We start from the raw sequence: 25,946 nt of genomic DNA on the forward strand, positions 1-25,946 counted from the left end.
AAGGAGGGGCGAGGCGACCTGCACTGGTGGAGGAGCGAAGGGAGCGCTGAGAGGTTTGGAACCTGACCATAGATTGCAGGTACAGGGGAGCTGACTGGTGTACGGCCCTGTAGGCCAGTACGAGTGTCTTGAATTTGATGCGGGCCGAGATGGGAAGCCAGTGGAGGTCCTGGAAGAGGGGAGTGACGTGAGAGAATTTGGGTTGGTTGAATACCAGACGGGCTGCAGTGTTCTGAATGAGCTGAAGCGGTCGGATGTCGGTGGCAGGTAGGCCGGCCAGGAGCACGTTGCAGTAGTCCAGGCGGGAGATGACAAGAGACTGGACCAGGAGTTGAGTCGCTTCTCTTGTGAGAAAGATGTTGTAGAGAGAGAACCTACAGGAGCGTGCTGTCGCAGCTATGTTGGCTGAGCTAGACAGCTGGTTATCAAGGATCACCCCAAGGTTCTTAGCTGTTTGGGAGGGAAGTACAGTGGTGTTGTCAATGGAGATGGAGAGATCTGCGAGAGGGCAGTCTTTCCCTGGGAGGAAGAGTAGCTCTGTCTTACCAAGGTTGAGCTTGAGGTGGTGGGCAGACATCCAGTCGCCAATGTCTTTGAGGCATGCAGAGATGCAAGCCTCGATTTGAGTGTTGGAGGGGGGGAAGGAAAGGAAAAGCTGGGTGTCATCAGCATAGCAGTGATAAGAAAAGCGATGAGAAGAGATCACATAGGCAAGAGATCTGATATAGAGAAGGAAAAGTAAGGGGCCCAGGACTGAGCCCTGGGGGACACCGGTGGAAAGAGGACAGGATCTGGAGAGGGACCCTCTCCATGAGACCTGGTATGAGCGGTTCGAGAGGTAGGTATCTCACACCGGCGGGGCAAATGGAGTAAGGTGAATCAGAGGACAAGGCCTGAGACAACCTGGCACGAGGGTTAAGCAGCGGGCATGTCCTAGGTGCCGGTTTGGTCCAGTTTGGGGGTTGCAGGTGTGGGAAATGAGGAAGTGGTGGTTGGAGAGTTTGCAGGTATGGTGTAACAGTGTTGTAAGAACTGCAAGATTTGGCAGAAAAGTTATTATAAAAGACAGGAGAAATCATTAATTGGGGTCTTCGCGTCCCCCGGCGTGCGGATGCTATCTCCGACCAACCACGAACCTGAGACCAGCCAGCCGAGACCAGCCAGAGAGCGAGAGTGAACACTTGCAGAAACCCAGTCTGATTTTGATGGGTACCCTACCCATCAAAATCTTTTCAACAAAGGTTTAAGATGTAATTCGTATAAGGAGAGGTCATCTGTCATTAATTCCCAGCTGATAGGAGCACGGGTGGATGGAACAGATGATGTGTGTAGATGGGCCTTTGGCTGATTTCCTCTGGTTAGGAAACTTAACAGTCTGCGAGCCGCTGAAAGAGCCGCCCGCCACAGTGTTTTTAACTGTTAGATGATATCATAATCCTACAGGCTAGCGATTGGGATGATGTGATTTGATGTGTTTACAGATTTGGTGAGCGAGCTGGCATAGTGAAATAGTATTGTGGGTTTTGCTATAGGAAAAGACCTAAGACAAATTATTCTATTTGGGGAGGATGGATAGAAATGCTCCATAGTCACAAATTAATATTTCCCCTATAGCAGATGTGGGGAAATAAATTATATCATTAAAGATACACCTGCTTAGGAAAGTTGGCACTCAGAGCTGATTGGGTTTTTCTATAAGAAAAGGCCTAAGATAAAGCATTTTATTCTGGGAATTTGATAAGGCAGCATTTTATTCTGGGAACAATTGTACTAGATTTTATCTGGCTGGGAATTTGATAAGGCAGCATTTTATTCTGGGAACAATTGTAAAGGGTTTTATTTGGCTGAGGTGCCTGCAGTAGCCTACGTCTGCAATTTAAACTCGTTTAGGGAAGTTGGAGTAGATCTATTTTTATATGGGTAGGAAACCAATGGTTTGAGGCCCGCTCAAACATATACAGGCTGGTGTTTGACACTCATTTCACACCGAGAGGGGATCATAACGGAACAGAGCCTATAGGAAGCAGGCTATATTTAAGGGAAATACATTTTAGTTATTTACTTTTATCTCAGCTTGATCATTTCAAGTCCGGGACAATAAGATATTTTGGAAGCGTTACTTTGAAGGAGTTTTAGATTTGGATGGGGGAGAGAAAACACTTCCTCTTTTCACTGCATGAAGCAACAGGTTAGCACAAGAGAAAGAGGAAGTTTCACTCAGAGAGTGGCCTGACAGCTACTTTTAGAAGGTGCTGCAGAAGGCTGCGCACACACACACACACACACACACACACACACCCACACCCACAAGCCATGATGTGTTACCTTTCAACACATACGTGTTCATAGAAATACCGGTTGTGTCAACATATTGTTGGTTGATTTTTATTGAAAAGTACACACTGACACAGATCTGTATTGACAATTCTATGAGTGTAGTAGCTTCAGACAAGACACCCCCCATCCCCCTTTTACTGCCAAGAAACACATTGACTGCTCTGCAGTGTAAAAAGACTATCTGAAGTATTTACATCTTTCAATGCATATTGATTCCCCCTGTCTCAATAGGCACGGTCATATAGATTATTTTTTATTCAGCACTTTTTAGATTATTTTTTTTAATCATCACTTTTTAGATGATTTCTTATTCATCACTTTTGAAGGAATATACAACGTGTTTGGGAGATTATCCTGTTGGTCAGTTTAGCTGTTAAGTGATGAGAACATACAATAAAATCATCCGAGTGTTCCCAGTGCTAACACTTTAGCATACAGTAGTATAGTATGCTAAAGTGTTCCCAGTGCTAACACCTTAGCATACACTACAGTAGTAGTATGCTAAAGTGTTCCCAGTGCTAACACCTTAGCATACACTACAGTAGTATAGTATGCTAAAGTGTTCCCAGTGCTAACACCTTAGCATACACTACAGTAGTATAGTATGCTAAATTGTTCCCAGTGCTACACCTTAGCATACACTACATATAGTATGCTAAAGTATTCCCAGTGCTAACAACTTAGCATACACTACAGTAGTAGAGTATGCTAAAGTGTTCCCAGTGCTAACACCTTAGCATACACTACAGTAGTATAGTATGCTAAAGTATTCCCAGTGCTAACACCTTGGCATACACTACAGTAGTACAGTATGCTAAAGTGTTAGCATGGAGGAGCCTACTCAGTGGCGTGCCGTCCATTAGGCGAACTAGGCAAATGCTAAGGGCGCTTGAGCCGTTAGGGGTGCCAGAGAGGGTAATTCTTTTTTTCTTTTTTTTTACAAATACTTTTTCATGATAATAGGCCTACTATAATTTTACAATAGTAGACAAAAATAAGAAGAACAACGTCTTAAGTCTTTAAATAATAGTGAAATCATTTTTCTAATTCTGGCTTTCTGGCTGCCCGGGCCCAGCACTTTCACCATGGTCCCTAATCCATACCACCCCACCCACTGCGCGGCCGCGCCCCCTTCTACCTGCTCGGAGCTTTTTCCCAGAGTGGGGGAAGGGAGCTGGAAGGTGGGTGCTGAGGGTGCTGCAGCACCCCCTGGTGGCAAGAAATGGATTTTCGAAATTGTTGGATTTGGCTGTCTTGTGTTTATACCACCAACAAGATGCATTAAAAAACAGTTTGTGCTACCCAGCTCTAATCTTATTTCAAACGCTCTCTCTTCAAAAGTGTTTGATTTTCATCATAATCTGGTTTTCCATAATAATAATAATAAGTTCAGTGTTTATGCCTGTGTTTCTGTCTGTTGTAGTGTAAAACGACTAAAGGGAGAGCAGGTGCTTACATGAAAGTGAGTGAGAAAAGGAGAAGATACTGAATAATGACATCACAACAGTATAATCCTAATGTTAATTTAAAATTAAATATTCTTCTAAATATGGATGAAAGTCCAAAAAACGTAAAATTTTCTTTGGCGCTGCCCTCGCGGGCAGCACCGAGAGACCCTTCCTTACAGCACCCCCTACCTAAAAGTACTTCCAGCGCCACTGGGGAAGGGCGATTCTGAGCCTGCACTGCAGTGCTGGATTAGCTGCAGTATAATTTTTATTATATTTTCTTTGGGGGAGGGGGGGGGGGGGGCACCAGCAAAAATCTTGCCTAGGGCACCAACTTGGTCAGGCACGCCAATGAGCCTACTATCACTTATGCTGCCTACACACTAGAGGATTTTCAAATCTTAACCGATTTTAAAAACATGAGAGACCACAGACATAAGGAAAATTTCATCAGATTTTAACATTAAAATCACCTGAACGCACACACTAGACAATTGGGCCAGACTGCGAGACCACACACCAGCCGTTTCAAGTACCGACTCAAAGCGATTCCAGCAACTAGACTGTTAGGCTGTTTATATCCCACAAAACCGCAATTTTTTCCCACAGGCAACAGCAGATGGCTCTCCAAACATGCACCGAGCGGCGGGTCCACTACAAGCAGGCTGACACCCTCGCAAAATGAGCTAAAACAACGTTGTGTCTGAGAGCTCATATTACAGCATATCCGCTCCCTTGAAGCAAACAAACCGCTCCGCTCGGCACATGTTTGGAGAGCCATCCGCCGCTGTAAGCTGCTGTGAGGATGCTGGGGAGAGAGGAGCTACATGGCACTGCTGTTGCTCGTTTGTTGTGAGCGCTGCATTAACATCCGGGTATGACACGTCGACGCGTCCCGGTCTGCTCGCTCTCATTGGCTATTGCGGGTTCCGTCGGGAGACAGCCATCGTAAATATCAAACATGTTTGATATAGGCTCCGATTCAATCAATAATTTATTGACACCAGACACTTGACAATTATTTTGACAAAAAATCGGTTGAGACTAGCCTCGAATCGGGCCACGCCCCCCCCGAGGGGAATCGGGCATTAAATCGGGCATTTTATTCTCTAGTGTGTGGGATTAGCCTGGTAAAAAAAACATCCTGATCACCACGTGACCTCCCACTCTGTTTCTCTCTCTGTATCAGTCTGGAATCTCCAGCCGCTCACATCGATTTTAGTGGGCGGGAGTAGCCTACTTCCCTTAACAGACAACTCCTTCAGCCAATCAGTGTCCACTCCGAAGAATGGCGAAAACTTATTTTCTGCCGAGAAACTCTGCTGGTGCACACACTTGCATCTATTTCTGCAATAAGTGCACTTAGCAGCAGAGCCAACGATGTAGTCGGGGCACATGGATGATTGTATATGTTCACTAGCAATGTACCCGGCGTTGTGTTGGCCACGTTAAATAGGCACAAAGCAATACAATTGCGCCTTTTGCTTGGCCGTAAATGGTGGTGGTGTCCAGGTGGTTTGTAAGACTTTCCAACCTGCCCATGCCCACCTTCCCCAGTTTATAACCCACTCCCATGCACATTTTCATCCCAATTTGACCTGGGGTGTATAATCTCAAGGGAAGGTTGACCAACCTATCTGTCAAAATGGCCCAGATGCCAGTTGAAGATTTTTTGATTTTTACTTGAGGCATCTTTAAAGTCAGGGCAATACAGTCATGTCTCCGGCTAAAATATGTATGTATATATTCTAGCTGGAGACAGTGTGAGACAGTGTATATTTCAGGATGCAGTGCATCCCTCGGAATAATCACGTTGGATCTAAAATAATCAGATTTCAAAATATGATACATATGATAATATGATAATGAGATTTCAAAAAAAGTGGTCTCTTGGCTAAACTTGCCCCCGATGAGTGGTAAGTTGAGCCTAGGGAGAGGATAAGTTGAGCAACATGGGGGTAAATTGTGCCATTGATTATGTTGAAGTAAAACAGAACATTTTCACCTCATATACTGTAATGCTACATCAAAGCAAGACAAATGCAACGCCAAATGACTTCATAAAGGTTTTATTTAAAGATAAAGTTTGAAAGATAAAATTCTAACAAAAGCCCCTGATGAGGGGTAAGTTGAGACTAGGGAGAGGCGTGGTATGATGGGTTTTTTTGGTCTAAAATTCAAAATGTCACATCATTTCGGTGAGAAAACAAAAGAATGCAATGTAGAATTATACAGTAAAATAACACTTTAATAATAATTATAAGTGGAGGCAAGCTGAGGCACTGGCTCAACTTCCCCCAGGCCTTTTGGCTCAAAATACCCCACCCCGCCATTATAACAAACATGTATCATCCAGCAGTTTAGAGCTAACATCATGCTAACAGTATAGCCTCATATTGTAACTTCCTACACACTAAACACTAATACTGTACATGTGTGAGCTTTTTTCAAACTTGTTTGTAATTGTTCAGACACAAGAATGATGATTCCTTGAACAAAAAAACAAAAACACATTGAACGGCAAAAATAAAATAAAAATAAAGTTAAATAATTCCATGGGCCTCTTTCCATCACAGAGTCAAATGAATGACTCTTCAAAAATATGTCGTCACATGACCAAATTCTGTCTGTCTAATGGTTGCCTAGAAACACGGGGTGGCTAAACCTCCCCGCAGGGCTCAAATCACCCCTCTCTCCCCTATGTATTGTGTGTGTTTAGTGTTATTAGCTGGGTGGAGTCTCACATGCAGTCGCAGACATGTCACACCAGGGGGCAGTGTGTGTTTCAGGGGGAAAGAGCTTGCCGACTCTCCGGGGCATCCAGACTCAAAACAAGCGTGGCTCAAGCTGTTATATCAAGGTTGTAAACAGTTAAGTTTCCCATCATGCACCAGCACAGCCTCAGCTACCTACGATCACGTTAAAACGTCCTTCGCCGTGACACATTTTCACCTCTGGTGACTGAAAGACATGCTATACTGTAAGCGTTGCATTGCATCCAAAAAAAAACTTTTACTCCAGTTTCCCCCCTTTAATACCCCTGTTTAGAAACATACCATAAAGTATTAAACAGGCAACTCCCTACAAAAATGGTGTGGCGACCATATTAGAAATTGTATTATATTATTTTTCTCCTTTAGAAAGACCTTTTCTTTTTCTTTGATTCTCTTCTTTTTTTTTGTTTTTTTTTGTTCTTTTGTTAGAAAAAAAGACACTTCAGTTGAGGTTCCTGGGACTGAGGTGGGAGCAGTAAGGTGAATGACTGACAGTTGAACTGACCAATAGCCTTCTGAGGGAGGAGCACAACACAAGGACACAGACGGTCAGTAGTGTGGACGGCCAGCGAGTGTAGCTGTGCGCCGCGATCTCGTCACTTCAATGTAGGTGTTGCTTTCTTTCCGATTCGCGGTTAGCTAAGAGCGAGGATCCAACTGTCCCTGAAGGTAGAAACATATATACGCACAGTACGGCTAAAACAAATCTCATTAAAGGAGCATGTGTAAATAGGCTACAGTACATGGAACAATTGACTGTAAATAAAACCCTCGGGAGTCTGTTCGAAAAGGAGCGTGTCATCCGTAAAGAGAGGAGAGGAGCGGCCATGTTGATCAACTGGAGTGTGTGTTAGCTACTTAGTCCCAGTCCAAATGTCCCACCTCCAGACCTGTGGACTGATGCTGCGTTCAAGACACCTCGGAACTCGGGGGGAAAAAAAGCGAGCTGTGACTTGCTAAAAATGAAATCAAAGGTTGTCCAACTCGGAATTACAGGTCAGAAATTCATGTTTCATTTAAGAGCTCGGGTTTGTCCGAGATGACGTCATCAAACATGGCGGCCTCCATAGTGATGCAATATGTGTTTATATTTCACTCTGATAATAGCAATTATGTTGAACAGCTTAACAGCTTGTTTAACAGCTTTACCAATGACATTTGTGTTGGTTAGCTAACCGTAGCTATCTAGCTAGCAACGTTAGCTGTGTATGTTTTTTAACCCCGAGTTAAGAAACAACATGAACGCAATAATGTCGGAAGTCTCGAGTTGAAACTTCCGACTTGTCTTGAATGCAGCATGAGCCCTGGCAGACTTCAGCACTCGCAGACTTCCGGGGAATGCGCCCGCAAAGTCCGCTGCACGTGCAGTGAAGTCCGGACATTTGGATAGTGTTTGTGTGTGTTTTGCCCAGGGAGATGAGTAACTGCCTCACCACACATATCCCACAATTCTCCAATATCTCTCCCCTCCGGAGTCTTTCTCTTTCGCTCCTCTGCTACCACTCCTCCCTACTTTCTATATGCTAATTCATCCCTCCATCCCTCCATCCTCTATCCACTTCTTTTCCTTGGTAGCTAAAACATCTGTCATTCTGCAAAATCAGTTTGAATTCACTTTCTGTGGCTCTCTCTCTTCCTTGAATTCACTTTCTGTGGCTCTCTCTCTTCCTTGAATTCACTTCCTGTGGCTCTCTCTCTTCCTTGTGGTCCGTCGCTCCTCCATGGCAGTGTTGAAAAAACGCTCGGGTCGGGGGAGGTGTGGTGGCGGCGTGGTCAATCTAAGGCTCCTCCTCCCCGGTGGAAACAGCCAATCGCATGGCCACAGACAGGTGGTCGGTGAGGCCGGCCAGTTGGGTGATGAAGCTGAACTCCTCGATGTCCTGCAGGGGGGCGGAGAGGACAGCCGTCAATCATCATGAGATCAGCAAGCTTCCCTTTCACTTTGTGATGATTTGTTTTGAATGAAAACTGAATTATAAATAACATGCATTACTACACAATTTAATAGTACAGTAATAGTAATTCAAATTATTAATAGTAATTCATAATATTAGATAAAATCATAATGATATATTAACAATATATAGACCTAATAATAAACAAACTTGTTTAACAAATTGATACATATTGTAGTACTACTTCTACTAACTATTAATAATGATAATAATGAGTAGCCTAGTATTGTCACGGTTATGTCATGGTCACACGCTCTCGGATTAGTTATTCTTGGCTGTCAATCAAAACTGGGCAAAGCTAAGTTAGTGACATGATACAGATGTCCTTATAGAGGCTTCTGGGGCAGCGTTAGCCCTCCTCCCTTTCTGAATGGTAACTAGCGATCCTAGAAACGCTGGGCCGTGACAGTAACAAATATACTATATATATATATATATATATATATATATATATATATATACACACACACACACTCTTGCCAGTGAGTATTTATCACAGTAGACAGATATAAGCACCATTGGAATCCCTTTAGTCTTGTAATTTCTCTGTATCTTTGATTCATGTGTTGCATGCTGAGATTGAAAATAGGGAGGTGACATGATGGAATAATGTGTGCAAATCATATTATGTGGAAATGTATGCTGGGTTGTTTCAAGAGAGCAGGCTGGGTTATTATTGGGGAAGAGAAAACGAGAGCCACTTTATCATCAGTGTTTCCCATTAATTACCTAGACCAGCGCTTCCCAACCTTTCTCGACTCATGGCCCACTTGAGAATCTCAAAAATGTCCGCGGCCCACATCTGACTATTCACCTTATTCACCACGCCCATTTTTTCTCTCTTCCGCGTTCAACGCAAACATATTTGTTCTTCTGGTTCAGCGCTAGTTGCCTTCTGTGGCTAATATTAGCCACTAGTTAGTTATGTTATATGGCAGTAAAATGCCACTGAATGACCAAATTGATATAACTTTTAACCATTTCGAGTAACACTGTTTCCATACGGATCACCAGCGTTAGTTTGTTGTTTATAACGTGGCTATATATTCATAACGTTTCTATCTCGGATGCGTTATTTCGAATCCCACCTGGTTTCAGGACGAAACAGTCTCGACTCCACTAACGTCATCTTTAGAGCACAATATTCCTGGAATGCAAGTTTAACTAAACAGTTACATGCCCTCTGCATTCTACATAAAATTAAGATATTACGGGTTGTTTTATTTTGTATGTTACATACATATTGGCCAAGATATGTTAGTTTATGGGGGAGTAATTTTGCCACTTTAGGAGGGGAGTGTGCAGGATTTTTGGCAAGTCAAAACGGAAATACTATTACGAAATGACGTAATGCGGAAGCGTCCATGTGTGGGCAAAGAATAAGGTGAATAAACAGTACGGAGCGCTCTCACAGCACCTCTTATTTGAACGATAAAAGGAGCTGTCCATCAGCACCACACAGAAATCAGAAGCTCAAAGTGAGGCGCTAATAGGCTAATAACAAATTATTGATTAGAAATTAAATACTGTAATGGTGTCATTCAACAATGGAGAAATGCAGTTCTGTTGTGACGCATTGTGAGGTAAAACACGTCACAACAAAGCATTTTGCCAGAGGAGGAAGCGGGAGCTCTCCATGTGGAAAACATATCGAGAAGGTAAACACTGGCCATGTGCTTATATTACAGAGATTATGAATGATACAAAGTGGGTTGATCATCGGTAAAGCCGTCCTTTAACTTTCAAATGTACACACTTTTCTCTGGGGGAGCATGTCCCCGGACCCCCCTACAGGGTCCGAGGTCCACCCATCACAGTCTCACTCAATCCTGTGGGAAACACTGACCACTCTTAAGGTGCGTTCACACCGACCTATTAAAGTTTTTCGCTGGCGTCGAGTTGACATACAAAGTCAATGCAAACGAGCGATTGAGCGTATATTCGCCTGGGAGAAAAATCGCTGGGCGTCCGAGCGGCAGAGACAGAGCGATAGGGAGAAAAATACGCTCGTCGCTCGAGATGAAATATCTCAACTCGAGCGAAATTACGCTGGCATCAGTCGCTCGCCGCTCAATGCTGATTGGCTGCCGTGAGAGTGAGTCAAGGATCACTTGATGACTTGGAACAAACCGCTGGTTTATTGTGTGGCAACAAACCGCATTGACAGCTGACAGCTGACATGAAGTGAAGTCTGTACTACCGGTATGGAGCTCGCTTTAGGAGCACGCTGATAGGCTTTAGCTTGTAAACAATGACGGTGGCTCGTAGTGGACAAATATCATGACATTGCGTAACGTTATATCCCCCACATGTCCGTCATTTCGTGTGCCTGTTGATGAGTGATTTAAACAGAGCGACAGAGCGATTCCAAAGGGTTGAATCAAGCGACAGAACGAAAAATAAATATCTTGGTGTGAACGCACCTTTACAAGGCAGCCAGTCGGTGTGAAATGACGTGTCCTTACAGTGACTACAGTCTGCCACAAGGTGGCAGCTTAACGCCACTGAGAGAGACTGAGAGAGACAGAGAGAAAGAGAGACTGAGAGAGAGAGAGAGTGACTGAGAGAGAGAGGAAGACAATCTATGCAAATGAGGTGATTTGGTTTTCCTGATCTGTTCTGATCCCCCAGACAGACTGATAACAATCTCGCCCTTGTTCCCTCCCAGTTTGTCTTGTCCCTCTCTAAGCTGTCCTGTCTTCACATCTCACTTGTCTTCAGACAGAATCAGATCAGCAGACTAGCATCAAGTGCTGTCCAATAAAAGCACAGCTATAAGGTCGCTTTCACATAAGCTGGTGGACTCGGTGCGATTCGGGGGGGTGAAGTTGCAACATTGTTAAGATTTTCATTTGGTCTGGTTCACTTTCACACAGCAATTTGTCACAAGCGCACCAAACTTTCTGAACAATGTGACGTGGTCGAAACAGTCACTCGTCTATTGGACAGAATAGAGAAGGGAAATCTCTCCTCTCTTCAGCAGGCTTCTTGCCTGGCTGAGGGCTGACTGAACAACACAAGTGAATCCGCAAGACACAAACCTGCGATATTGGGATTTCTGGTTTTACTTTGATGTTACTATGAAATAAATATTTGACAAGAATGTGCCCAATATGAGCAGCAGATGAGGCAGCAAGCTGTTGAACATTTCATTCTGCAGATGAGACGAGTAGCCTACATACCGAAGGAGATAGGCAACCCGGGGCCAGCTGTTGAGAAATGATGTGTTGTTATGACGACGTACGTCACGATGCGCGGCGCGCAGGTACTGTACACCTGTGCACGCCGCAGTGTTTGTTTTGCTCCCTTCTACCGTCTTCTACTCATGACGCACTGCATGAGTGCATCAGATGCACTGGCGCTCTTGTGTTTAGTCCGGTTTGCTTTCACACAACAAACGAACCGCGCCAGGGTTCACTTGGAAGCGAACCGAGACCCACGTTTTCAAGCGGACCAGAGTTTGTTTGTTTGTTCCGCAACAGAGTTCGTTTGCGCTTTCACACCACCCCAAACGAAGCGCATTATCCGAGGAAATGAACTCTGGCGCGGCTAAAGCGGACTAAACAGCTTCTATGTGAAAGCGACCTAAAAGTGCTGTACTAGCTGAGTCCTGATGCAAAAGACCCATTGAGAGCCACTGGTCCCCTGCTCTGGCTCTCGCCTATAAATAGCTTTCACTGTGTGTGCAATTACACTGAAGCGCATTAGTCTGGCCCTGCTTCAAATCCCAAAACGGACCAGTCTCTCTGATTTACCCACCATTCATAAATCAAGGCCGGGACAGGACGTCCCACATGGCTGCAGAACCTGACTCAGGTTTGATTTAGGCTCGAGCTTTGATGCATCTAATACTTGTGTATATTCACATTATGTTATGGAAGAGTTTGACTCAAAAGCTCATGCTGTAATCTTTTCTTTGTAAAGTAATGTATTATTACATACTTTATAAGGGATTTTATTGGGGTGCCAGTATTCTACAGGTTGGAGTAGCAGGTTCCAACCCCCAATTAGCTTTCCCTGTATGAATAAAGTTGAACATGAAAAGTGATTCAATCATCTGACAGTTATTACATTATCGGCTGCTCCATGCCCTTTTGGATGCATTAGGTAGGTTGTGAACCAGATTTGAACCTGCAAAGACTCGAAAACTAGGGCAAAGCTGTTCTGATAGAGTATCAGCAGGTTAGACTTTTAATTTGCTACCTGGACTTGGATTTTAGTTTACGGTAATTTAACCCCCCCACCGCCCCCGCGAGGGAAAAAAGTATAAGAAAAAAAGATCAAAACGGCTTTGATTTAACAGTAATGAATGAATGAAAGAATATGAAAGTATAAGAAAGTATAAACCATATGAGAAAAAGGACACCAGGGGGGTGAATACTTTGGAGATGCGATGAGCAATTATTGTACGGGTAACTTCCTAATTTCCGAATAACTCCCTCCCAGAAAGAACCATGACACAATGTAGTAATTCTAGGGAAAATAGAGAAAAAGTTGAATGGTATTTTGGTACAGTAGTTGGTTGGTAAGTACCGCCAATCCCTTCTGGAGTTTCCAAGACGATGAACCATGAAATGATGTAGTAGAAAGTCACCTTTGTAAAGCCCAATTTATGCTTCGTCTGCCGACACTTTTGAAACGGTCGCCGACAGAAATGAGGACTTGAGTCGACACTTTCAAGTGTCTGCGAGCAGTGTCTGCTACCTGCTGAAATGTCTAGTGTCGCTGACTACGTCATAGTATCGCGCAAGTCTGATAGGCTATATAGTCGGCATGCGTTTGACTTCCTTGTTTTGGTTTTCACTCGATTGAAATGAATGAACGTGTCCCCGCTATTTTTATCAGCCTGTCCTTGATCTATGACTTCGTGAAAATCACAAAGAACATTGTGCATTTCCCAGAGAGAGAGAGGAGGTGAGTTGTGTGTCGTTTATATGCGGCTGCAGTCAAGTACGTTACATGTTGCCTCCGATGTGGTTTCACTGTGCGTTCCCTCTCTTCTCTTGGCTGTCAGCATTTAATAGCGTTCGAGTGTCACGTGACCGTTAAACAGAAGCGAACGTTCACTGAAGTATAAATGCAACACCATGAGCGACACTTTCTTTTTCGTCTGCGACCATGTGCTGAGCGACACTTTCTAATAAGTATAAATTAAGCTTAAGAGTCAACATGATGCATGTGGGCCCAACTTTGTGTGAACAACAGTCTGTACATAAAGCTCTCATTACATGGTGGAGACCTCTGAATACTGCACTTAACACATTTGAACTTTTTGGTGTGAGTTGCCGAGGTTTGGAGGTACTGTATTGGCTGTGGAGATGTCTGCCTTCTCTCACTATTTTATCTAGCAGGTGTAGTTGGGTCGAAAGAAAATAGTTTCTACATGAGACTGCTCGCTGCAAGGTCTGTGGATTATCTTGAGTCACCGGCTCATGATTTCTGGATAGATACATTGCTGTTGAGTTGTTGTGTTTTTTTGTGATGCTTTAAGCATCACAAGCCAAGTGCCATCCAGTTCCATTGTCTTTGAGAGAAGGCAGACATCTCTACGGCCGATATCTCCAAAACTCGGCAATTCACACCTAAATAATCTAGATGGATAATAGCACTACAGTCAAGATGAAAAATATAGTATTTTTTTTAAATTTTGGGGTGAACTGTCTCTTTAAAGGGATAGTTCACATTTTTTAAAGCCTAGCCCTATTTGCTACTTACCAACAGTGTTGGGAGTAACTAGTTACTAAGTAACTAGTTACTGTAACTTAACTACTTTTTTCAGTAACTAGTAATCTAACTAATTACTTTTTCAAATTCAGTAACTCAGTTACAGTTACTAAAATAGTAACTGGGCTAGTTACTAGTTACTTTAGGACATGAAAATAACGGACAACTTCCGAGGATTACCCAGTTTCTGATCCTCAGACCTAGTCCGGGGAGAGAGCTGCAGCCAGAGCCCCAGAGGCTAAGGACCTTGATAGGCTATAAGCCTCCCCAATAAGCAAATGTTCAATGCCACACTGTGGCACAGCAACACTAACATAATGTGTGCATTAATAACAATCGAAGCGGACTTTTAAAAGTAACGCAAAAGTTACTTTCCCTAGTAACTAATTACTTTGAAGTAACTGGTAACTTTAAAGTAATTAAATTACCTTTTGAGAGAAGTAACTAGTAACTATAACTAATTACCAATTTTCAGTAACTTTCCCAACACTGCTTACCAATGATGATGTTGATTGCTACAGTAGAGTGCTCTGTCAGCACAACCCATGCTGTTCCTCATAGTAGCTCAGGCCACGTTCTGTCCAGTCAATTTGCTTTAATGCCCTCAGGCCGGCGCTATTATGCGCCCCCCAGGGGAACTAAACGGTACTGCGAGTCCTTCTTTCCTTCAGCTGTCAGGCTGTTAAACACAGACAGTAGTCACTTTACATGATTGCCTTCCTTGCTTTCAACTTGTATGAGCACACAACAGGTTGTACGTATCCTGTCTGTGACTAACAGGTTAGGCTTGTTTATACATAAGTTAGAACACGGCTCTCTTGAATACTCGATTCTGATTGGCCAATCAACAAGATTCACCTGTCATTATTTCTCGACAACCGACCGCTGCTCTGCCACACCTGGATTAATCAGTTGATAAGAGCTGCAGCCCGTCTCGTATTCAACCAACCCAAATTCTCTCACGTCACTCCCCTCTTCCAGAAGCTCCACTGGCTTCCCATCTCGGCCCGCATCAAATTCAAGACACTGGTACTGGCCTACCGGGCAGTACACCAGTCAGCTCCCCTGTACCTGCAATCTATGGTCAGGTTCCAAACCTCTCAGCGCTCCCTTCGCTCCTCCACCAGTGCAGGTCGCCTCGCCCCTCCTTCGCTACGGGGGCTCAAAAGTCGCTCATCCCGATCTCGACTCTTCTCGTCCCTGGCACCTCAATGGTGGAACGAGCTTCCACCTTCGGTCAGGACGGCTGAATCACTGCCGATCTTTCGGAAAAGACTAAAGACGCACCTTTTCAGGCTCCATCTGGGCCCTTCTTGATCTAACTTCGTTCTCTCTCTTTCACCGAAAAAAAAAAAAAAAAAAAAAAAAAACTAACCTTAACTTGTACCACTAACCTAAACTTGTACCACTGTTCCTTCAGAAGTTGTAGTTGTCATAGACTGTGCTCCATAGTAGATTGCTCTATTGCTGACAAAAATGTATTATTGTAAGTCGCTTTGGATAAAAGCGTCTGCCAAATGACGTAATGTAATGTAATGTAATGTAAAGAGCCTTTTGTCAGCAAGACACTACTAATTAGGCCAACCAGTTGCAGCTGTGGTGTCTTGTGTGCCAATTATGAATGAAACCGCTTTGTCGTTGAAAACGCTATAAAAAAATCAATTTGAATAATTATTTTTGTCAGATTATTGAATGATTTAGTTGTAGGCCGTGTTTTAAGCGGGATAATGGATAGTGAGCGGGTGATTAATGGAAATAATGACCTTCAGGTGAATGATTAAGCCCTCCACTGCGTGTCGGGCTCAATATCACCTGTCGGTCATTATTTCGCCAGTAATCACCGGCTCACTATCCATTATCCCTTACATATATATGTATATATTTTATTTATTTCCTGTACATGTTCCCATGTTTATAATTTTTTATTTCTTCTTCATATTCATATGCAAACTGATCTGTTATCTCTGACATGGTATGCTATGTTTTATTTGTTATGTCATGCTGTTACGTTATGTCCCGTCATGTCTGTCAGGAGTATTTGTCGCTCAGTCTGCTTGTACATACAGGAGCGTGACCCCATTGACCTTGCATTCATTTTTGCCTGTTTTTCCAGAGCTACAGTACTATGAGGTACAGCATGGCTTGTGCTGAGAAATAACTACCAATCAGCATCATCATTGTTAAGCAGCTAATAAGTCTAGACTTTAAAAAAAGTGAACTATCCCTTTAAGAGTTTTGAAGAACCCACAGAGTAAAGCCTCCACTAAGCAGTACCAGTTTCCAGTCCTGCTGCAGGCCCTCGTCACTGTACAGGATGTAGTCGATCCTCCGCCCGTTGCCTTTCAGAGGGATCTTCCTCCCCTTCTGGCTGCTGCCGGGACACTGGCTCTTACCGGGCGGGAACACCAAGTACTCCTTTCTCCCCTCCTCGTTCTCCATCACTCTGACCAAGTTTAGACAGAGAGAGAGAGAGAGAGAGAGACACAGAGAGAGAGAGAGGGGAAGAAAGAAAGAGAGAGAGAGACACAGAGAGAGAGAGAGGGGAAGAAAGACAGACAACGTGTTATTTCACTGTGCTCCTGTCCTTATTATGAGGAGCAAATGTCCTCACAAGGATCGAAAGATAAGGAAAATCTGGCAAAGTGAGGACATAAAAAAAAAAAAATCTCTCTCTCCAAATTTTCAAGCTGAAATTAAATGAATCTAGCACTGGTAAGGAGACACCTGAATGCAGGAAAAATATGACAGATATGCATATCTTTATAAATATTTACATTCTGGGCCATATATTCTTATGATTCCATGAGGGTGCACTTGAGCACAAATTGGATTTCCATTTTAAGGATAACATTAGTTTATGATTAGTGCTTGGGTTGTGTGTGTGTGTGTGTGTGTGTGTGTGTGTGTGTGTGTGTGTGTGTGTATACTTGCACACACACCCCCACACATTGAACTCACTTTTGTAAACTTTCAGGTGAGCTGGCCTCGTCGTCGTAAAGGCCGCTGGGATCCAGGAGCGTACCTGTTGAACGACAGCACAGTGTGAGTGTCATCACGGCCAGGACACAAACACACACTCGCTCACAACACAACACAACACAACACAACACACACACACACACACACACACACACACACACACACACTCACTCACCTCACAACGCACACACTCGCTTGCTCACAGTCACAGCACAGCACACACAGTCTAAACAGAAACACCCTCCTGCATGGAGACAGCCGCACTCTGTAAAGTTCCTCTGGTCGCTCGCTGGTTGCCAGGGCGCTTATGAAAGAGAGTCTGCTTTCACAAAGTCTAAGAGCCATTTTTAAATAGCCGGAACATGTTTGTTTCGGCTATTTAAAAATGGCTTGTGTGAGGTGTCAGGCAGGAACACTCAGCCACACAGACAGGTAGAGAAACGAGCCTCCTACTGGACACACTGTGTTACTGGACACACTGTGTTACTGGACACACTGTGTTACTGGACATACTGTGTTACTGGACACACTGTGTTACTGGACATACTGTGTTACTGGACATACTGTGTTACTGGACATACTGTGTTACTGGACACACTGTGTTACTGGACACACTGTGTTACTGGACACACTGTGTTACTGGACACACTGTGTTACTGGACACACTGTGTTACTGGACACACTGTGTTACTGGACACACTGTGTTACTGGACATACTGTGTTACTGGACATACTGTGTTACTGGACATGCTACTGTGTTACTGGTAAGAATAAAGAAAGGAACTTCTGTACACTTAGGTCTATGTCAACTTTCATTTAATTAACCACAAGCAAGGTCAAACAAGACCTTCTTAAAGGCACAACGACTTGTTTGACCGAAAGCTTGTACTTAAAAAGAAAATTCCTCATTCTGGTGATCAAACCTTTTCAAAATGCCATGTCGGGGCACCACTTCATGCCACATGTTTTATTTGTGGTTGACATTGCGGTGTTTTGTTTTGCTCACAATAGCCTGCCTGGCTGGCACTCTGTCTGCCTTCCTGTCTGCTGTATGTGTGGAGGTATAATCTCCTTTGGATAAGCAGGATGAGACGGGATCATCTTTCCTTCTCTTCCCTTTCATGCATTCTTCCTCTCCTGCTGTCTTCCTCTGCCGTCTTTCTTCCCCTCGTTGGCCAGTAGCCAGCAGCGACGGACCCGTCCCTCTGGCGTCCCACGTCTCAATAAGCCCCGCCCCCTTTCCCGTACGTACGAGCCCTTTCACTCCGCCCCCCCTGCTGCCCACAGTGTCCCCGGAATACCGCTGGCCTAAATAACGCTCCAGACCCAGACCGAAAGCCTCCAGCGTTTTCCTTTTCCTTTTTTTTAACATCACTAAAGCCTGTGTAGCAGCAGCAGCAGCACAGCAGCACAGCAGCACACTGTACTGGCTGTTTTCAGTTCACACAGTCCACATTTAGCCAGACAGAGCTAGATTAGAGTCCGCTCTGCAAAGCTGCCAACCTTGAGACCTACAAAAAAAATTCAAAACCCAAGCAGACGGGGGGTTGTTGTTGGGGTGTCCTCCCCCCGGGGGTGTTAGTGCTATTTGTTTAGGTATACTGGAGCGCACCTGTGACGCACGTGCACGCACGCACGGGCACACGGTGAAGTTGTGGTTCATTTAGAAGGTTATGCGCGTGCTCTGTGAACCTAAGCTACCCAGTCTGGCGCAGAGCCTGGGATTGTGGAGCAGTGAGCGCCCTGTGCACGCGCTCTGCGACCCTACCCAGTCTGGCCCAGAGCCTGGGATTGTGGAGCAGTGAGCGCCCTGTGCACGCGCTCTGCGACCCTACCCAGTCTGGCCCAGTGCCTGGGATTGTGGGCGCACGTCCTCTACGGAGGATGGAGGCTCCACCCCCGGAGTGACTCGCCCCGGTGTGGGAGAGAGAGAGGGCGTCCTCTCTGAGACACAGTGCTGGGAGCGGACACACACACGGGCTCACCCATGACCAAACGTAGTGACACATTCCTCCACCTCAGCCCAATCACTCCCTCTACTGGCGAGAGTGGGAGCAGCACCTATTGATCCTGATAGCCCCATATTGGCCCAGCAGACCCTGGATGTACACCAGATGCGGTGTGGCTCGGCTGTATGGTTTCCCTCTGCCGATGCGATGGCGTGTGCATGTGCACCGACACAGTATCTGTGTTTGGATGTGTTTTCATGGGATTTGCATACATAACGTCAGCCTGGAGCAGTGTGCCTCGGCTTGTGAGGGGTGTGTGCGTGTGTGTGTGTGTGTGTGTGCGTGTGCGTGTGTGTGTGTGCGTGTGTGTGTGTCCTCTCACCCAGAGCCCATGGTTTGTCCTCCCCGGGCCCCAGGCGACATGGGTCCTTGTATTGAGTAAAGAGCCCATGCTGCTGTTCCAGCTTGTCCTCTGGAAAAAAAAACACAACACAACACACACACACACACACACACACACAAACACGCATGCACACACGCACACGCACACAAACACACACGCACACACACACACACACACAAAAACACGCACACACACACACACACACACACACACATTACAGATGCATGCAGGGACAGCGAAAGCTTTGGGTGCATTCAGCAAAAACAGTCATACATGACAACATTACTTATGACTTTATTGATTACTGCCTGCGAGTGTTAAGAGAAGTCCGTTCCTCTCTTCACTTAATAATTCACATAATTAATTAACACGTTCAGTGCCAGCGACGCCATATGGCGTCATTAGAAATTTACCGTACAGTGCCAGCGACGCCAAATGGCGTCATAACTCCAAATTGTTTTTTTGACGGGGGGGTGTCGATCTAAGCTTCTTACGTCGCCTCTAACAATATTGTAGCTATTGGAGGTCGATAACCTATTTTACAAACCCATTAGGTGGCGACAGCACTCTCCTGATCAGAGAAAAAGGAGCCAAACACACAGAAATAGTCACTGGTGAAAATGAGGAAATCGCATTGCATCCGTCCATATGCATCGACGTGCCTCCATAAACGAGCACAACGCCAGCTGTGCCCCCAGCAGCAGCATCCGCTGTCACAACTGAGCACCTCCATGTACGCTGCAAACAGCACATTCACATAATCAGCATTATTATTCCGAACTGGAAGCATGCCAGCCCGTGACAAACACACGCGGAACCAAAAAGCTGAATGTCGCGCCCCATTCACTGTGTGTGCGCAGCAAACTCAGCAGAGACTGAGAGCCACCAGACACATAAGACACACCCAGGAGGCGTGTGCAGTTGAGGGGGGGGGGGGGGGGGAGCACGGAGAGCAGCAGAGCAGCATACACTTCACCCAGACAGACCCAGACATCAGAAAATTAGCTTCAGAGTCAGAGATGTGCTTGAAATGTTTAATTTCACAAAAGGCTCATTATCTCAGCTCGTAGAAAAAAAGGTATTTTTTTCGTTCAATCAAGCTATCTTCTCCGGCTCATAACTAAAGAACGGAAAATGGGATCAATAAACTTTTTTTTGCAGGTGATAGAAGAGAGTCTCATCGTTATTTGTGCGTGTTCAGTGTTTACATAGTAATTATTAAAAAAATTATATGACTGTTTTAAAATGCATTGCGGCCTATGTGGCACAGCAAGCAACCTTTTGCCCAAGGGCCGTGGCACTGAAAGTGTTAATTAGCAATTAACATAATTCACTATATATATACCTAACCCTAACACAGGTACACCTCCAATCGACTCAAATTATGTAAATTATTAGCAGAGGCTTCTAAAGCCATGATGTGATTTTCTGGAATTTTCCAAGCTGTTTAGAGGCACAGTCAACATCAACTAGTGCACCCTTCCCCTTACCAGAGGAGCAGTTGTCAAAGTTGAGGTCTCCCAGGATGACGTCGAAGGCCACCAGGTCTTCCAGCACCTTCTCTCCTTCAGGTGCTTGTGATGAAGCCTGGCGAAACTCCGCCCCCCACTGCAGCAACAGGTCCAACTGCTCACAACGTACCGCTGCATCACCTGGAGGAGGGAGGAGTGTGTGTGCGTGTGTGTGTGTGTGTGTGTGTATGTGTGCGTGCGTGCGTGCGTGTGCGTGTGTGTGTGTGTGTGGTAGAGAGACGGGTAATTAATACAGTGTGGCCTGTCAAGCCACTGAGCGTGTCTGAATTAAATTGAACTGAACTGAACTGAGAAATAGAAAAAGCGAGAGAGGAAGGATGGAGAGAGCTGTCTGGGTAGGTAGTGCCAAGGACCTCACAATACGACTCAATGTGACACAATGAAACAATACAATATGAAACAACAAAAATATTAAATTAATTATAAATTGGCATAAGCGGGACAGAAACAAATGCTGCTAAAGTGATATTTATGTATGCTCCTGCTGGGGCAGTGTTTGTTTCTGGCCGTTTGTGCCTGCCAACAAAGCCAATATAACACAAAGAAGAGAGAGGGAAGGTGAAGAAGAGGTGAGGTGTGTGGGTGACAGAGTGTGAGAAACAAAGAGATGTACAGAATACTGTGGGGTGAGTAGGTGGCTTTGGCTTTGTGTTGTGATTATTTCCAGCTCAAGTACATGTGAAATATGTGTTTGTTTTTGTTTTGGTACTGTAGCGTTCAACAGAACACTTATAGGCCATTTACGCCTGGCACTAACATGTGTTTTCTGTGATCGGATTGCAATCTGATAGTGCTTGACCACTTGAGAGTACAGGTGTAAATGCCCACCAAGACACATTGAGGACGGATTGTGATTTGATTTGGCCAAACCACCTCCGGATGTGGTCAGGGACGCATTTTGTGACCACATTGAACACAAGTGTAAATGCGATGCGTCCTCTCAATCCACATACAACAAACAGTCACTGCTGTTGTTATGCTGCTCTATGCTGTGGAGCTTTCCTGATCCGATCGCAATCTGATCTCAATGTGGACACTGGAGACACATATTAATACCAGATGTAAATGTAATCAGGTTAATGTGGTCAAGCACTATCCGATTGGAATCTGATCACAGAAAATGCATGTTAGTGCCAGGTTAGTTTTTAGTTTAGTCTGCTCAGCAGACTCTGCTGTGCGTCTGAGCCAGCCAGTGGGTTTGGCAGTAGTGTTTATTGTTTTGTATTTTTGTTCCTTTTAAGTCCAGTAAAGAGACATCTCTGCATTTGGGTCCACATCTTCATACACAGTGTTACTAATATATAATACTGTATACCAGGGCGCTCCATTCCTAGGCTTGCCTGCTGCGCAGGCTCGCCCGCCCTGCAGGTCGGCTGCTACATGGCCTTGCCTGCCCTATTGGCGCATGCAAAATCTCCCTCTCTCCTTCAGTCTCTCTCCCTCTCCTCCTCTCCCCCAGTCTCTCTCCCTCTCCTGATGACATCATTAGTGAGGTCACAATGCCTATGTATGACATCAGTGATGACATCATCAGTGATGGTATGACATCACTGATGACATCACTGATGTCATTAGATAATTAGGGCAATCACCTAATTAAAAGATCCGGCTCCGTCAGGTCACCCGCACGGCACGGGTGCTCTTTACACTTCCTGAAAGTGTCCCGATCGCACATAAAACAGCATAGCTGTGGCCGGCCAAAATTCTTGAAACAGACAGAGTCCACATTGCCAAATTTATCGGTCCGACCCTACTGCACACGCGGACTCATACACACACGCACACACACACACGCACGCATGCACACATGTAAAACACACACACACACACACACACACACACACACACACACACACATACATGTAAAACAAACACACACACACACACACACACACACACACACACGCACATACATGTAACACACACACACACACACACACACACACACACACACACACACACACACACACACACACACACACACACACACACCATGCGCCCCAAGGAGGAAGAAGATTCTCATAGTCAAGTCTTCTCACCCAGAAAAAGAACCAGGTCTCTCTCTCTTCCCTACGTTTGATGCATCTTTAGAAACAGCCCCGGTCGCTGTTGCTATATTTAGGTCTGTGTGAAGCGTAGGAACCAGGAATAGCAGTGGACGGAGTCGGGGGTGGTGGGGGCGGTGGTGTGGGTGGTGTGGGTGGTGTGGGTGGTGTGGGCGGTGGGGCGGTGGGGGACGTGTCTCTGGTAAAAAATGAGGGAGGCGTCGACCAAGCCTTTAAATAGGGCTGTGACGCCTTAAACAGCATGAGCCAGTCGCCATGGGAACGGCAGGAGGAGGCGCGCCGAGGGTTTTGATGCGCCCATTTATCTGGCTATCTGGATACACAGACACACTTGCGCGCTATGTGTGTGTGAGGGTAGTTGTAGCGTTTTGGCCCGATCGAGGAGAAAGAGAGAGGTAGTGGACACTCTAGAACAGCCAGGATTAGTCAATTAGAGTCAATTATTCGATCTGTCGATCGACAAAATTGATTGCTAACTATTTTTGGAATTGTAATCGTTTAGACTATTTAAGAAAAAAAAAATCTCTCGTTCCAGCTTCTTAAATGTGAATATTTTCTGGTGTCTTTAGTCTTCTATGGCACTAAACTGATGAGCTTTGGGTTGTGGATTGTTGGTCAGGACAGAAGAAGACATTTGAGGATTTCATCTTATGGGCTTTGAGGAAACCAGTGATCAAAACTTTTCACCATTTTATACAGCAAACCACTAATCGATTAGTCGAGGAAATAATGGTCGAGAATGAAAATAATCGTTAGTTGCAGCCCTAGGACAATCACAACGACACGCACGCACACACACACACACACACACACACACACACACACACACACACACACACACACACACACACACACACACACACACACACAGAGCAATATCCTCTCCACAGTACAGAACAGTGAAATACATGTAAATGATCAAGATATTCATCTGTGCAAATGCATGCAGAGAGAGAGAGAGAGAGAGAGAGAGAGAGAGAGAGAGAGAGAGAGAGTAAATGTACCTTCTATGGCGTGGAGGTGTGTGCAGGTGAGGTATCCCACAACCCTTTGCTCCTGATGGGAGGTGCCCACCTGGACCTGTACAGGCAGACAGGACAGGACAGGTGAGTTTACATCCACAGTTCACACAGCTCATATTATAGCATAATCGATCACTGTGGGAAAGTGGCTCGTTGCAGTAGCAAATAGTAACAGGATACAGCAGAGAATAGCAATAAGAATGAGAATTTGTAACATTTCAACAGCTTATTAGTTGACATTGAACAATTCAACATATTATCTATAGATGGTTTTCACAGAATTGTGTTGCTCGGCAACAGTTTGGAACATAGCTTATGTGCTGTCGGTTATTGTACTAGCAAATACTGCAACCAAAAGTAAGCTGGGGGAAATTTAGTATATAATGTGGAGTTGATCTGTTACAATTCATGAACATACTGTACCTACATAATAGAGTGTAGGTGGAGGCGTTGTTACGCTGTTACAACAACTTCTACAAACACAGTCAAACAGTTGAATGGTTGAATGTCAACTAATGTCAAGTGTTATCACGGAGTGTATTAAAAAAAACACAACTGACAACAATTATGACACAAAAACGTAGTGATGGAAGTGTATGAATAAAAAACTTATGGGGAAAAATGACAGCAATAGACCATACAGAGGTTAAATAAATATGTGCAATATGAAAATATAACGAAGATGTGAAATGAGATATGAGATAAGTTAAAGAAATATCAAGTAACATGCAATAATGTGACACAGAATGGATTTAAGAGCGAATACACACACTGTCAATACAAAATGTCACATTTGCATGAACATGTCTACGAAAGCACGGATATCTGATCAAATATGCCCAATTTACACACGCGAGCTTGAATAAACACAATGTTTTGATTATGACAATAGAAACTGAGCTAATGTAGCCTGTTGAAAACAGCAGTAAATGGGATCCCATGTACACATCCAAGTGCATCCTGGGAAGCATAGTTTGTACGCGTTTTGAGTAAAATTTGTTTTATTTATACACGGGGAGTCTCACTGAGAGCAATGCTCTCTTTTTCAGGAGTGCCCTGTTCACATTCACACACACACCAACCCGATCTCCAAAAAAATTGTAAAATAGCAACGTTTGTGGACAAACGTTGGTATTTTACAATGTCGGCTAAGAAATTGTAAAATGGGAACGTACGTGTCTACAGCGGTGGGCGTGGTTTGGGCGTGTTTTACGGAGATTTTCTGTTTCTAACCCCTCCCCCTACTCTAATCCTAACCCTAAAATCTCAGAACGTTACTATTTTACAATTTTCGAGCCGAAATTGTAAAATAGCAACGTTGGTCCATATCGTTGGTATTATACAATTTTCTGTGAGACTGTGTTGCACACACACATTCATACCTGGAAGCTGACCAGTACAACCACAGTCTGATCTGCTGGCCACTGAGCAGCTCCACTGGAGCAGTTGGGGTTAAGGGCCTTGCTCAAGGGCACCTCAGTGGTGGTAATGAGGGCGGGGCAAGCGCTGCCTTTTCACTTTACCCGCCCAGATTTATCGTGCCGGTCCCGGGGATTGAACCAACGACCTTCCGGCCACAAGGTCCCATATTGTTTTCATGAAAGCAAATGCAGCCCCGCCCCCACCCCCTTTCAGACAATTAAGATGACTGATTAGTGGCTGATAATTGATTGCAGCCTGCACTCCTGCAGCAGCGTAGCAGCTGATAACTGATTGGTTACTGCACTCCTGCACTCCTGTAGCAGTGTAGCAGGCAG

At 44.7% G+C, this 25,946-nt stretch overlaps 1 protein-coding gene across 1 annotated transcript in view; it reads right to left on the bottom strand.

Annotated features, from left to right (window-relative positions):
• Positions 1–5,838: 5,838 nt before the first annotated feature.
• Positions 5,839–25,946, bottom strand: part of LOC310792565 (sphingomyelin phosphodiesterase 3-like) — a gene marked incomplete at its 5' end in the record, with an annotated part of 37,453 nt that continues 17,345 nt past the window's right edge. The window contains 6 exons of the mRNA XM_083654264.1: positions 5,839–8,439; positions 16,513–16,681; positions 17,197–17,260; positions 19,549–19,638; positions 21,060–21,221; positions 24,172–24,247. Of these exons, the coding sequence (XP_083510390.1) occupies positions 8,338–8,439; positions 16,513–16,681; positions 17,197–17,260; positions 19,549–19,638; positions 21,060–21,221; positions 24,172–24,247 (663 nt within the window). The 3' untranslated portion in view covers positions 5,839–8,337. The remainder of the gene's footprint in view (positions 8,440–16,512; positions 16,682–17,196; positions 17,261–19,548; positions 19,639–21,059; positions 21,222–24,171; positions 24,248–25,946) is intronic.

This window comes from Poromitra crassiceps (genome assembly GCF_964638095.1).
Source record: "Poromitra crassiceps genome assembly, chromosome: 18".
Taxonomy (NCBI): Eukaryota; Metazoa; Chordata; class Actinopteri; order Beryciformes; family Melamphaidae; genus Poromitra; species Poromitra crassiceps.